General features: G+C 33.7%; 1 protein-coding gene across 2 annotated transcripts in view; it reads left to right on the top strand.

The window, feature by feature from the left end:
* NAA15 (N(alpha)-acetyltransferase 15, NatA auxiliary subunit) overlaps window positions 1–15464 on the top strand; it is an 87528-nt gene that overhangs the window by 41449 nt on the left and 30615 nt on the right. For both annotated transcript variants that reach the window (XM_027857544.1, XM_027857545.1), the window contains exons 3-9: window positions 966–1070; window positions 1911–2068; window positions 3037–3171; window positions 3710–3863; window positions 8196–8315; window positions 8783–8878; window positions 12431–12537. In XM_027857544.1, the coding sequence (XP_027713345.1) occupies window positions 966–1070; window positions 1911–2068; window positions 3037–3171; window positions 3710–3863; window positions 8196–8315; window positions 8783–8878; window positions 12431–12537 (875 nt within the window). The remainder of the gene's footprint in view (window positions 1–965; window positions 1071–1910; window positions 2069–3036; window positions 3172–3709; window positions 3864–8195; window positions 8316–8782; window positions 8879–12430; window positions 12538–15464) is intronic.

The following is a 15464-nucleotide window of genomic DNA, read 5'->3' as shown; positions in this document are numbered from 1 at the left end:
CCATGGGAAAATTAAAGTCATTAAGGGAGCTTTGTAATTTTCCTAAGTCAAGCCGTCTCCTTCTTCTCCTGTCTAGTTCCAGACCCAACTCACAACCCATCAATATTGTCTATTACACTTATGCATATTGATGGACAAACTCTATAGATTTTGATCCAAATTATGTCATAATCTGGGCAATAGACATTCTTTATCCACTTAATCTTTATATGTGTGGATAGTCAGGAAGAACTCTTTTTAGTGGTTTTAGATTTCTTTTCCAGGAGGCTTGGAAGGTTTTGTTTCAAGGTTTTCATGCAACGAGCACATTGTCATCTGTGAACAGTAGCATCTGGAGGATCTCACCATCCACAGAAAAAACTCTTCAGCTTGAAATCTGCAATAGATAGATATCTCCTCACCCACGGGGGCAATAATGCAACTTTTTATTGCTAAAGTTTCTCCCTCTCCTGCTGTTTATGATCAGGGGATTTTTGATCAGAGTTATTAATATCAAATATTTTAAAGAATCTTCAGTGATTTGGGTGAGAGTTTTAAAATCTGTCTTTTCCTCTACTAAATCAGAAATTTTTTTCAACAAACAATAAGCCCAGTGGGATCCTATATTATTCTCATTTTTCAGCCAGTTGTGAAATTGTAGTTGTTGATCTATTGTTGAATATTACTTGTATAAGAGCCTGCTTGTTCCCTACTAATAGCTTCATTAAGGGGACCCTTGATTTGTGTTTAGCTCACTCAATAAAGAGTTTCTGTAGATGGGAGAGTAGATACGTGGTTTGGTAATTGTTAATATTTTCTTGGTCACTTTTTTTTTTGTAGTATTAACATGGTTTGAGTCCCCTGCAACTTTAGTATCTTCCCTTCCTTTTGATTCATTGCATATCAATCCCTAAGTGCTCTCACAGTTGTCTTTGGCTATGTTGGCTTCATTTTTTTTTCATCCTCATTTGATCTTCTTTCTTTAGAAACTCTGGCCATGAAGGGACTAACATTGAACTGCTTGGGAAAGAAAGAAGAGGCATATGAGCTGGTTCGTAGAGGTTTAAGAAACGATTTGAAAAGCCATGTGTGTATCCTTTTTGAGATGGGCTTTAATGAGGAAATCCCACATTTTCAGTCATGTAGTGGTATTAGCTCCTCCATTTATCTCTATTTGTGCTCTAAAAGAGTAAAAAAATTTGTAAGTATATACATTTTTTGCCATTCTATATAGTAGATATAAAAGTTATCTATGCTTTAAATCAAAGATACCATGTTGATTATTATACCTATTTATGATCAGTAGGTAGACTTTTGATATTTAGGTACTAGATAGAGAAAAATAACTGAATTTTGTAAAGGAATGAGGAAAGAAGTAAAAATGTCATATTTCTACTAGTTAGATCACCTTTGTGTTTCATGCCGAGGGATGCACAAAAGGCATAAAATACAATCCTTTCATAATAAGTGTTAAGTAGATTTTACTTTGTTATTGACTTAGCTAATTGATTTATCATTGCTGCATTAGGGCCCTTATCATTGTAAACACAGCTATTTGATTAATGGATTTGTACAGCATAGGCTAGTGGAAAGAACACTGGGCTTAAAGTAAGGTAATACCTAGATTTGAATCCTTCCTCAGACACTTACTACGTGTAACCATGAGAAAGTAATTTAAAACTTTACTTAGCCTCAGTTTCTTCATCTGTTAAATAGGGAAAATAATGTCTATAATATTACTTCACAGGATTAACTGTCATAGAGCATGTAATAGAAACTTTAAAACACTATATAAATGTTAGCTATATTTTATTTGTGAGCTCATATTACAGGTGATCTACTCTGATTTGTATAACATCTTGCAAAGAACAGTTTCTAAATGTCCTCTTTTCACTTTTAAGTTGTGTAGTGGCCTTAACTAATTCCTTTAGGTTGGCATGTCTATGGTCTTCTGCAAAGGTCCGACAAGAAGTATGATGAAGCTATCAAGTGTTACAGAAATGCACTAAAGTGGGATAAAGACAATCTTCAGATCTTAAGGGACCTCTCTTTATTACAGATTCAGATGAGGGACCTTGAGGGTTATAGGGTAAGTATACAGAAAAGTAAGTGTAGAGTGTTTATTTTTAAGGGCAAAGTAATATTGCCCTTATTGTAATCAGTTGTTATTTATTTTCTCTGGAAGAGAAATTTGAGTTTTTTTATTTTGATCTTTTTACTATATCAGCTGTGTTTATCCAACTGTAATAACTATTTTGATGTTAAAGGCAAGTGTGGTTTACCTCAGAAGGCTGCACCTGATCAGTTACTTGAAAACTGACTGTATATATGGTCTCAAAGTACCAAATTGACAGTGTTGTCATCAGTTTGTTGACGAGATATATATATATATATATATATATATATATATTTTATTTCCTACACTTCTTAAAATTTTAAAATTCCTTTCATTGGCAAGTTAATCTCAGTGATTCACGTGTCAGAGCTAAAATTTTCATAATTCCTATAATAAAATTACTATACTCAAATATTTTTGATAGTATATTGAGACCTGTACGTTATTCCCTTCTGATTTGCCTTAGGTTCATTTCTTCAGTGCTTAAATAAACTATACATTTTCTGTGAATCTCCAGAAGTTTTTTTGGAAACTGTAGTTTCTTGCATGTATTTCCATTTCCATTAACTTTGACCATTTTACCTCTTTATTGAGAAGGGTTGGTTATAGGAATCAAGATTTAACATTCTGTTTTGTGTGAAACTATTATTTTTGTATTTTGACTTTTAGTGAGAGAGTGCATCTTCAAAAAAATTTTAGTGCAAAAAAACTATGCAGTTTGGATATTTTATGTAGTTCTTAAATGTTTCTTTTCCTTTACCTCTTATACAGTCACTGAATCATGATTTTTCTGTTACTGGATACGGTTTTACTCCTTACTGCTTGCCTTTTGTTTACCCCTTAATGTATTTGCTGCAAACTTAACTGAATGTAGTATATAGTATAGTACATTTAAGTATCAGAATAACAACAGGAGAAATATTGGTAATACTGTTTTTCAGGAAACGAGGTATCAATTACTTCAGCTTCGACCTGCACAAAGAGCCTCATGGATTGGCTATGCTATCGCATACCATTTATTAGAAGATTATGAAATGGCAGCAAAGATTTTAGAAGAGTTTAGGAAAACACAGCAGGTAATAATTGAGGTTAAAATTTTACAAACCTGACGTTGAAATTTTGTTTTTTCATCTAAAATTTTTATCAGCTTAAGTACTGTGTAGGTTTAACTACTTTAAAAATTGAATTCTTGCCTCATTGTGGCATGAAGGTGACCTTGAGCTGTTGAAGGTTATGTTAGTAGAGTGCAAGTTCCACCAGTTTATACCAATTGTTTATACCAAGCTGAAAAAGCTTTGATAAAGACCTGGTGATGGTATCTGTTGCCTGAGCACAGTCTAAATAAATTTAGAGAGCATCAAGATGTTAGCTTGGCTGTGGGGTGATTAATTTTTTGTCATAATAACTCTTAGAAATTAGTGTAGAGGGTTTTTTTTTATTATTTGCCATTTGTGTTGATAGGGGGAGTTACTCTTACCAATGAAACTACAAATTCTTGAAGTATAAAAATAAAATGTGTTAATAAAGTCTTATCCTTTTATTTTTCTATACATTTTTGGATGTGAAACTTTCTGATACAAAAAATAATAAAATGTTAATATTCATATTCTGCAGACATCTCCTGATAAAGTGGATTATGAATATAGTGAGCTCCTTTTGTATCAAAATCAAGTCCTTCGGGAAGCAGGACTCTATAGAGAAGCATTGGAACACCTTGGCACCTATGAAAAGCAGATATGTGATAAACTTGCTGTTGAAGAAACCAAAGGTAATCTCTTCAAAATGTCATTTCCTTTAACATTTAATATGACTGGAAGGGGGCTAAAAGCAGTTAATTGATGACTGATGACAGTTATAGATAATTTATTTAGTTTTTTTAACAACAGGAAAATTAATGTTCTAGATTTTGCAAGTAATTTATTAAGCAAAATTATTAAATTTTTCATCCACTTTTTATACACTGCACTGTCAAATGTACCATGAATGTTTTGTTAATGACTATTTAAATATCAAATTTAATTTAATTTAAATTAAATATCAAATGAACTTAAATGTCAAATAAGATGGGCATTTCTATATACATATTAAACAGAAAGGATTATATATGAAACTGTAAATCTGTCTAATGTACAGTAATTTTAATAAGTTTAGCCTCTAGTTTTCAAAACTGCTGCTTTCTGGCCTTCTGTTCTCTGTGCTGCATATTTTAGAAATGATGCCTCAATGATACTGTTTTCTTTTTCTTTATTTCTTCCTTCATTTCTTTCTTCTTTCCTTTCTCCCTCCCCTCTGTGCTCCCTCCCCTATTGGGAGAAAGAAAAACAAAGCCCTTGTAATAAAAATGTATAGTTAAAAAAAATAAATTCCCACATTGGCTGTGTTTGAAATTGTATGTCTTATTCTGCATCTTAAGTCCATCACCTCTCAGGACCAGATAGATTTGCAAGTGAATTCTATCTAACAATGAAAGAACAATTAACTCTAATATTATAGAAGCATTTCACAAAAATAGGATCCTGTCAGATTTTTCCTATGATATAACGTAGTCTTGATACCTAAACGAAGAGAGTCAAAATAGAATATGCAGAAAGAAAACTATTCCTGATAAATATATATATGTATATTAATGAAAACATTTAAAATAAAGTACTAAAAAAAAGAGGCTACAGCAACATATTACAAAGATTACACCAGGTTGAATTTATACCAGGTAGGATTGTGGGGTTGGTTTAATATTAAGAAAGCCATAAGCATAATTGACCAAATCGTAACAATAAAAAGCAAAATTATGCTTATATCAATAGATGAAAAAAACTTTCGACAAAATATTTCGGTTAAAGGCACTACTACCATTTATTCTTTTTTTTTTTAAATGTATTATTCTTATAAATTTTAATCAGTTCCTTACATAGCTTAGAAGTGAGAACTTTATCAGAGAAGCTTGGTGCCAAGATTTTAACCCCAGTTAACAGTTTCCCTTCTTATCTTATTTGGATTGGACTTGTTTGTACAATTTTTTTTTCAGTTTTATATAATCAAAATTGTCCATTTTATCTTCTATGATTTTGTCTCTTGTTTGGTCATGAACTTTTCCCCATCCATAGATTTGAAAGATAATTTCTTCCTTGTTCATCTAATTTGTTTATGATATGACCTTTTATATTTAGGTCATGTATCTGACTAGAGCTTATCTTAATAAATGGTGTGAAATACTGGTCTAAACCTAATTTCTGCCAGACTGCTTTCCAATTTTCTCAGCAGTTTTTGTCAGATAGTGGGTTTTTACCCCAGGAACTGGGGTCTTTGTGTTTATTGAACTCTACACCACTAAGTTACTTCAGTATGTCCTTGTCTGCTCCCCTGGTTAAAATATCTGTTTTTAACCAGTATCTAATTGTTTTAATTACTGCTTGTTTTCCTTTATTTTTAGTGGGACCTAGGGAAGAGAAGTAGCAGAGAAAAATAATTGCTAAATAACTTTTAAAAGGAATTTAATTTTAAAAATACAATCAGAATTTTGCAAATAACCATTTAAAATTTATTTTTATTCTGAACTTAAATACCAAATAAATCATATCTATATTCATAGTAGACAAACTTGTATATGAAGTGCAGATTTCTATTATGAACTGCTTTTTAAGTCTGTATCATAAATTCAACATGTAGCTTTGAAAGCTGTCGTGCTTTGCTGTTTTACTTTCTAACCTTCCTTCTGATATCTTTTCTGATTTAAAAAAAAAAAAGATACCTCAATTACCTTTCTCTCCCATTCCCCATTCCCTACTTGAGAAGAAAAGAAAAAGAAAGTCCTTGTAGCAAGGATACATAGCCAAGCAAAACAAATTACTGTGTTGGCTATATCTAAAAATGTATGTTTTATTCTATATTTTGAATTCATAGCCTCTCTTTCTTAGGACCAGATAGAGTAACAAGCATATTCTATTGAACAGTTAATTCTAATATTATATAAAAATGGAAATACCTCTTTCCACCCAAAGTAAAAATGTATATATTTTTAAAAGTGAATTGATTAATAAAGTTGTCACTAATCACTAGGCTCTTATCTCTTTGGTGTTTCAAGAGCAGGTACTGTGAGGGGTTGGTGCTTTTATAATAGTAATCAAATGATTCTTAAGTAGAAGAAAGGGGCACTCCTCAGGAAGGTCAGAAGTGGAAAGCACAGCTTCCCTGTCCCCGATTGAGTGTCCCATACAAAGATTGGCTGAGAACATCTCAGGTTATGAGAAAGTGCATTGGGTGGGAAATGGGACATTTGACTCCAGTGAGTTGTGTGACTTCTTTGAGCACCACTTTGCTAGACTGTAAAATTAAGGCTGATAATATCAGCCCAGTCTACCCCACAAGCATATTAGTGAGGATTAAATGAAGTAGTGTTTGTGAAGTAGTTCTAATATGAAACTGTTACAGAAATAGTGACCTACTGTTATTGGTAATAATTAATTATTCACTGATTAAATCCTTGAAATGCCCACTATTAATCTATTGTGTTTTATTATTAATTAAGGGCTTCAATTGTTTTATTATGAACAGTTATATTAATGTAGTGTTTTATTTTTTATTTTACAAATATTTGATTCTTTACAAGCCACAATGAAGAAAATTACAAGGGATCTCAGTCTGTATTCTTCTTTACTGTAAATGGAGACTATTTACTAGCTAGAATCAGAAAATCACACCTCAGCTATTACACATGTAAGTGAGGAGGTAGGACATTTGGAAAAAGATGTGCTAGTAGAGTTTAATTAAAGGTCTAGTGGTTAAAGGTGGATGACTTAGTCCTGTATGGCTTAGTCCTGTAGGCAAGTCATATTGCCTCTCTTAACCTCAGTTTTTTCCTCTATGAAATTTGTGTTGGATTTTATAACCACTGACATGCTCTGTAGCTCTACACTAGGATCCTGTAATTCCCTCCATTCCCCTAATTACAAGCATGATGAGTTTCCAAAAGATTCTTTCTTGGTTTAAAAATTTACCACATTTTTGTTTAGAAGACTTTGAGGGGGCAGTTCAGTGGTGCAGTGGATAGAGCATCAGCCCTGAAGTTAGGAGGACCTGAGTTCAAATCCGACCTCAGACCAAATACTTGGCACTTACTAGCTGTGTGACCCTGGGCAAGTCACTTAACCCCAATTGCCTAAAAATTTAAAAAAAGGGGGTGGCAGCTAGGTGGTGCAGTGAATAGAGCCCCAACCCTGGAATCAGGAGGACCTAGGTTCAGATCTGACCTCAACATATAACACTCACTAGCTGTGTGACTCTGGGCAAGTCACTTAACCCCAATTGCCTCATTTAAAAAAAATATCATTAAGACTTTGAGAAAGCCGTATTGACTACCCAGTCCAGTATTTTTCAACTTGTGGGGACCTTTAGCTCCAACAGAATATGCAGAATGGCTTAACATAACGTGAGGATAAATGTAAGGTTTTATATGTGGGTAAAAAAAAATCAGCTTCTTAGGTGGGAAGTTGTTCACATGAAAAAAAATCAGGGGGTTTTAGTGGCCTCCATGCTCAGTATAAGTCAACAGCATGATGTAGCAGCTGCTCTGTGACTAATAAATCTAATGTAATCTTTGGCTACAATAAGAGGTCTGATGTCTAGGATTAGGGAAATTAGAGTCCCATCGTACTCCCTCATATTCATTCACCTTTGGAGTATTAAATTCAGTTGTAGCATCCACTTTTTTTTTTTTTTTTAAAGACACACCCACACCCCCATAAAATCGTTGCTGAATGAGTTTTTGCATCAAAGAAACTACTACAACAATTATTAATAGTTGGCAACTTTGTCAGTGTCTCTGGAGAGGCCTCAAATAGCACTCATCGGAACTTAGCCTTTCATGCCCCTGTAGATGGGCTTTTCAGGATACAGAAGAGACAAATGGATGAAGGAGAGTTGTGAGAAAGGAAAGAAGATTGGAAGAGACAATTCATTGTCTTTACTCATTAAGTGGCTATGTGGAAAATTTGATAGCTCTGGTAATTAACCTAGTATTTTTTATTTTGGTAAGAATCTTTAAGGAAAAGTTTAACTGAAAGGACCTCTGCTTCTTCACACATTGAGTTAATTTGGCTTTCAGGGGAACTTCTGTTACAACTGTGCCGATTGGAAGAAGCTACTGATGTATATAGAGGTTTACAAGAGAGGAATCCTGAAAATTGGGCGTACTACAAAGGCTTAGAAAAGTCACTCAAGCCAGGTAAAGTTTTAATACTCTTTACTATTCTCTGTGGAGTGTGAGCTTACTTTGCTAAAAATATCTTTTGTTAATTACCAAAAAATACTGTGTAGCATTGCAGAAATCCTTTCATACTGTGTACAAATTTCCAATGGGGATTATCATGTAGCTGAGAAATGTTGGAAATTATATTCCATTAAGAATCAGTTTAGTTGGAGGCAGCTAGGTGGCACAGTGGATAGAGTATTGGCCCTGGAATCAGAAGGACCTGAGTTCAAATTTGGCCTTATACGCTTGACACTAGCTGTGTGACCTTGGGCAATTCGCTTAACCCCATTGCCTAGTAAAAATAAACAAACAACAAAAGAAAGAATCAGTTTAGTGTAATATATTTTGGGAATGTATATTTTTTTCACTGGGAATAATACATAAATGTATTATATAATTTTTGTATGTGAAAATATATATATATGGTTTTTTCTTTATAGTCAATATGTTAGAGCGTCTAAAAATTTATGAGGAAGCCTGGACTAAGTATCCTAGGGGATTAGTACCAAGAAGGCTGCCACTCAACTTTTTATCTGGTAAGTGATAATTTTTGCAAGGGAATAAAAATGTTAGGGTTTTACATTTATTACTGATTATTTGCCTCTTTTTTAGCCTTTGAGTATATGAAACTTACTTTAACGGAGATATAATTTCATTGGTTTAAGTAATTTGTTTACTGCCAGAAATTGTAGGCCTATGGCACATTGAGATTTTCCTCCAGAAAGCATCTACTCAATGTGCAAATTCTCTTATTTTCCCACCTTACATATCCTTGACAGGTACTAGTGTATATGCTGTTGATGGCATACTATTCATTTTTCATTTCCTTTTAGATTATCTCTAATTCTCATTTTCCTGGGATCATGATAATCTATATTTGCAGCTGCATAGCATCACCAGGAGAATGTTGTTGTTAAAGAGATGTGCTTTTCTACATCAGTGAAGAGTTTTGGGTCACCAAAAGTATTGCATAATTTTCCCTATGTGATCTACATTGATCTTTGCATTTTCCTTTGCCTCCTCCAGTTGTATTTGTCCAAGGTGCAAGTGCTTCTGCATATACATACACATTAATTTGATAGGTTATCTGTCCAGCTGCTTGTTATGATTTGAATATTCACTTAGTTTTTATAGTTTGATGAACAAATCTTTCTTTAAAATTAAATTTTTCTTTTTTATTATGCACTAAAGTTAACAAACATGAGCATTTCAATATATAAAAAACAGAGAGTCATATATGAAACTTTTATATCCAGTTTTAGAAAAATATATATTAAACATAGTAGACACAAAGCTTCCTTGCTTGTTTATGGCCCATTCTAAACTTCCTTCTTTCTTAAGGCTTCTACGCTTTCTCCTTCTTTCCTACCACCATCATTCTTCCCACACTCCATCCACTTTTCTCTCTTGCTTTTTTGTGAATCTGACAGGCAGAAAGGACATCAGAAGGAACCTGTACCTTTTCAAGAATTACTTCTACTCAATAAGTGATCATTCAGCCTTTACTTATTTTTTATTTTTTTGTCATTTCATAAGGTGAAGTAAAGTAACATTTCAATCATGTCCCATGATTTGTTTTGTTTTTATAATGAGATCCTGAATTGAGGTAGAGGAGTAAGTAGATGTGAAGCATCAATAAGAGATACGATACTAGGATTGGTGAAACTTGACTGCTGATTGGATAGGGGGTTTAAGGAAATGGAAGAGACAGAGATAAAGATTGCAAACCTGGGTGGGCAGTCACATTAGCAAAAATAAGAGAGGTTGGGGAGAAAATCTCATTGTGTTAGGTGTGATTTGCCTATTCAAATGATTATGTCTCACTGATGGCTGGTCACTTGGGACTGGAGTTCTGGTGAGAGATTAGGGCTATATGATTTTGGGGATAGTCTGCTTAGAGATGATCCTTAAAGCCTAGAAAACCATTGAGATCAGAGGAAAGATTATAAGCGTATTGAGAATACCATGCTTAGCCCATGAGAGCAGAGGCTGAACAGGAAAGATTAACAAGTTAGGAGTAGAACTAAGAGGACAGTTGTGTTTTAAAAGCCAAAGGAGGAGAAAGTGTCCAACAGGAGTTGGAAAGAGTGATGGAGTTAGAAGCTAGATTGTACAGCTTCCAGAGGAAGTCTTTCAGATTTGCCCAATTCATTGCCCTCCAGAGAAAATTACTTTATGATAAGTACTGGTGTATGTGCTTTTTACCCCCTCAGTAGACTGTAAGCTCCTCAAGGGCAGGGACTGTTGACTTTTAATCTTTATATCACCGATACCTTGTACATAGTATAGGTGACTTTAAAAAAGTGTGTTAAATTTAATCGTATTGATTTGAACGTTATCTCCATATTTACGTGTCATAACACTTTGTGAGAGATAGCTTGTTTGATGAGAGCCTTCAGAGATGGAGGCACTCTTGCTTTGCCAAGCAAGCCAAATGCTATTTTATCAAGAGTTTTGGTACAGTCGTTTATTCATTCATATCTTAGTGGTATGACTGTAAAGGTGTGGTCTGTTGATTTAGTAATGTATGGCAAGAATGTAAAAAACATTTATATCCTTAGCATCAGCACACTATGTCATGATAAATACAAAGCATACAAAATTACATATAAAAGATTTATATGAAGTGTTATAAAGTGAGGATAGTAGAAAAACACATTGCCTATTTTAAAAATGCTGAAGGCAACAAATTTTTTATAAGTAGATAGATGGAAAATAGAGTAGCAGTGACCAAAGGAAATAGATTGTCACTTTTTTGTAAAGGTTGTATTTTTTATCTGTTTATAAATAGGTAAAATTGAACAGTTTAGGAGAGATGTTAAATTACACATTAGGTTTATATGATCTTGGTTGTCTTTTTTTCCCCATAAATCATCATCTGAGATGTTTTTGTGTTCTTTTGGAATCTTCCCCTCTTCAAGATAAAATGTGTGCCCCTTGTGGGTAGAGACTATTTTCAGAATTTTTGTCTTTGGATGCAAAGACAAAGTACCTAGTGTACCTAACAGGTAGTGAAATGCTTGACATGTAATAGGCACTCAATAAATGCTTTGTGAATTTGAGATATTTTACAAATTAATCCTTTTCAGATGTAGTTGGTCCATTCCAGGGTATTCTTCCCGACTTGATCATCTTAATTTTGATTTCTACTTTTTCATATAGCACTTGCTATGTAGACGTGATAAAGTACAATGAGATTGATTCTTCTTTTTTTCACTAGTGAGTGTAGATTATTTTTTAAATGCCTTCAATTTTGTTGCATTTCCTTTTTTCTTGTTCTTTGGGTTTTGTCTGTGAACTTTCTTAGGATGATGTGTCTTATCTGGATCTTCAGTCAAGTTCTTTTTAGTTTTTCTTTTATCTCAGGTGGTTTTTTAAATCTTTTTTTGAGGCAATAGTGCTTATATAATCTCTTTTTTTATTTTTTATAATGTTTTTGCAAATGAATTTATAATTTTATCCTGATATTGTATTTACCTGCTGCACATTCTTTGCTTTTTAATGTTGTACATCTTTGAAACCCTGAAATATAAGCTAATGTTTTAACTATTCTGTTTGACAAAGAGATACTGTTTACTGGTGGATGTTCTAGGTTTTTTTTTTTGTTTTTTTTTGCTTCATTGCGTGGTTACTGTTTAGCTTTGATTTGAATGGTAACTATCTTTACTTTTGTTTGTTTCCCATTTTTGGAGTTAACAGCTTGTTTTTACTAGGTTTGATTCATGGAGTTGTAATTTCACACCCTCTCATCTTTATCCTTTGTCTTCTAAGTAGTATTTACTTTGGTAGTATTTACTGGTCTTTGACCAGTCAGTGGCCCAATTGGTTCCAGATAAAAGTATTTTAAAATCAGTTATCTGAGTGCAGTCACTTTCTGTTAATTTATACTGTTAGCTTTTTATGAGGTATTTTGTCCTTACCCCATCCATCAATTTCTGTCATTTAGCCTTTTTTTCCCACTATCTTTTCCTATGTGTAATTTTTCACTTAAGTCATGCAAAAGTTATCGGAAGCTAATGTATACATTTTTAAAGTGATGTCTTGGTAGAAAAAAAAACTTAATGGTAATTTCTTTTTTTCTTCTTAAGGTGAGAAGTTTAAGGAATGTTTGGATAAGTTCCTAAGGATGAATTTCAGTAAAGGCTGCCCACCAGTTTTTAATACTTTGAGATCATTATATAAAGATAAAGAGAAGGTAAGATGAAAAATAAGTTTCAAAATGCTCACAGAAAATTTTTATTAAAAATAAAGATTACCACTTTTTCTTTTGAGTATCATTTCTTTTAAGTAATTGGTGTAGTTAAATTTTAATTTCCCACATCCTTATCAATTGTATTATGAAACTGACCTTGACGTTTCCCAGGTTGACTTTTCTTCCTTCTTATTGTCTGAAAAGTCTAGATAATGTACTTTAATTTTCTATCCTTAATACTCTCCATAGAGTAGTCAGCCAGTTGTTTGTGTAAAGAGTCAGGTAGTGATTTTCTCAACAATTTCCCAAACATTGTTCGTAGTAAATTTGGTGAAAAATAAAAGTCAGTGATACGTTTTGTATCTGTCTAGCAGGTCAAGAGAATACAATCCCATCAGTACACTTTCATGTCAGCAATGTACCTGACAAAGTCTACCAAGATTTGTGAATAAATGGAGAAATGTGGGTTGAATGATAGTATAATTAGGTGGGTTTGGATTTGTTTGACTTAGGAGATCTGAAGAATGTCAATTAATGAATAATTATGCATTGGAGGGATGTCTCAATCAGATTGCATAGTCTTTGCTTTTGATCCAGTGCTAGTCACCACTTCCATTTATTTGGATGAAGGCACAGGGGGCATGCTTAGTGATAATTATGGTATTGTCACAAAACTGATAGGGTTGCCTACCACTATGAATGAATTAGACTTAGGATCTGAAAGACGTCTTAACAGTGGATTGAAGCTAATAAGATGAATTTTAAGAGACCAAGAAATCAGTGAAAAATTATCTGGCTAGGGATATAGATATTTAGAAAACATTCATATGAAAAGAACCCAGGGCATTTAGTAGATTGCAGGCTCAATATGAGCCTACACTGTAATGTGTGAAAACCTAAGAATTAATGCAATCATAAACTGCATTATTGCTTGTGTGATAGCCAAAGTAAGTCAGGATGGTAGTCATTATGTATTCTGCATTGATCATTATGTGGAAATTTGTATCCAGTTCTTAGGACTGAATTTTAGAAAAAAAAATTTCCAAGTGCAGCCAGAGGATGGTGAAATGGTGAGGGATCTGGAATCCATTGCATACAAAGATTGGTTGATATAATGGAGGATATTTAGCTTAGAGAGGAAAAAACTTTAATGAAACAGGATAGTGTCTTCAGATATTTGAAGGGATGCTAAGGGGAAGAGGAATTAGAATTGCCCTGCTTGTGCCCAGGAGGGTGTGACTTTTAGTACCAATAAGGGAAAGTTAGAAAGAGGTAGATCATAACTTTAGGTTTGATTAGGGTAATGAGTTCCCTGTCACTAGATGCCTCCCAAGCAGAGAGTAGGTAGATGACTGTTAGGGATCTCTTAGATGAGATTATTGATTTGAGCAATGGCTCCAGTAGATGATGTCTAAGATTCCTTTTAACTCTTAAGATTCTGAAAGAGATTCAGGAGAAAAATAGGGCTCTCAATTTGTTTCATTGTTGCTTCATTCTTTTAATTAATTTTTTTGTTAATTGAGATTGCCTTTCCACTAATCCTGGGGTGGTGAACCTGCAGCCTCGAGGCCCCTTTTTTCAGGGGATTTGTTCTGTGAAGTTTCAAATCAAAAGGCCACAGTCGAGGACTTAGGGGGCCACATGTGGCTTCAAGGCTGCAGGTTTCCCCCATTCCTGCTCAATCTCACTGCTGTCTACTTTTTCAAAATGTATGATTGAAAAATGACTGCTTTATGGTCATCATCAAAGGTAGAAGAGAAATTAATCTAAATTTACCTTCTTAGTACCTGCATATTTTTTGCTCTTTTCTGTTTCTCATGGTTTTTGATCTCTGTTTTGGATTCAGATGCCTCTGTTGTGAACAGGAAAGTCATGTTTTCTATATTACATATATGGATGGGTGTGTGAATGCATTAGTCTGTGCGCAGAGACGAGAGATTATTAATACTTTTTCACACCATTGTTATTTCCTGTTCTCACTCCACTTTATATTGCAGAATACCAATGGTCCCCTTTTTTCAATATAGTTGTTATTGACTGTATTATAGAAATTTCCTTTTTCAACCATTGCCTGTGAGATTCTTTTTTAAAAAAAATTAGTATTTTATTTTTCCCCAGTTGCATATAAAATCAGTTTTTAAAACTTTGAATTCCAGATTCTCTCCTTTCCTCCCTCCCCAACCACCCCTTCATTGAGAGGGCAAGTAAGTCAATGTAGGTCATACATGTGTAGTCATGCAAAATATATCCATGATAGTCATGTTGTGAAAGAAAACATAGATTTAAAAAAAACAACTTAAGAAGAATAAAGAAAGTAAAAAAAGTATGCTTCAATCTGTATTCAGACACCATCAGTTCTTTCTCTGGGGATTGATAGGATTTTTCATGAGAAGTTCATCAGAGTTGTCTTGGATCATTGTGTTGCTGAGAATAGCTAAGTCATTCACAACTGATCATCTTATGATATTGCTGTAACTTTGTACACAGTACATTTCACTTTGTATCAGCCCATGCAAGTTTTTCCAGGTTTTTCTAAGAGCATTGTGCTCATCATTTCTTATAGTACAATAGTATTCCATCATAATCACATACCACGACTTGTTCAGCCATTCCCCAATTGATGGGCATCCCCTTGATTTCTAATTCTTTGTCCCCAGAAAAGAGCTGCTATAAATATTTTTTGCTTATAGGTCCTTTTCCTTTTGGGTTTTTTTTTTTTTCTCTCTTTTGGGATACAGTCAAAGGGTATGTATGGTTTTATAGCCCTTTGGACATAGTTCCACATTAATCTACAGAATGGTTGAATGTGTTCAGAACTCCAACAACAATGCATTAATGTCTCATTTTTCCCACATCCCCTCCAACATTTGTCATTTTCTTTTTCTGTCCTGTTAGCCAATCTAATGGGTATGAGGTAGTACCTCAGAATT

Source organism: Vombatus ursinus, unplaced genomic scaffold (assembly GCF_900497805.2).
Source record: "Vombatus ursinus unplaced genomic scaffold, bare-nosed wombat genome assembly UNPS02012179.1, whole genome shotgun sequence".
NCBI lineage: Eukaryota > Metazoa > Chordata > Mammalia > Diprotodontia > Vombatidae > Vombatus > Vombatus ursinus.
This window is presented reverse-complemented; position numbering and strand designations above follow the sequence as displayed.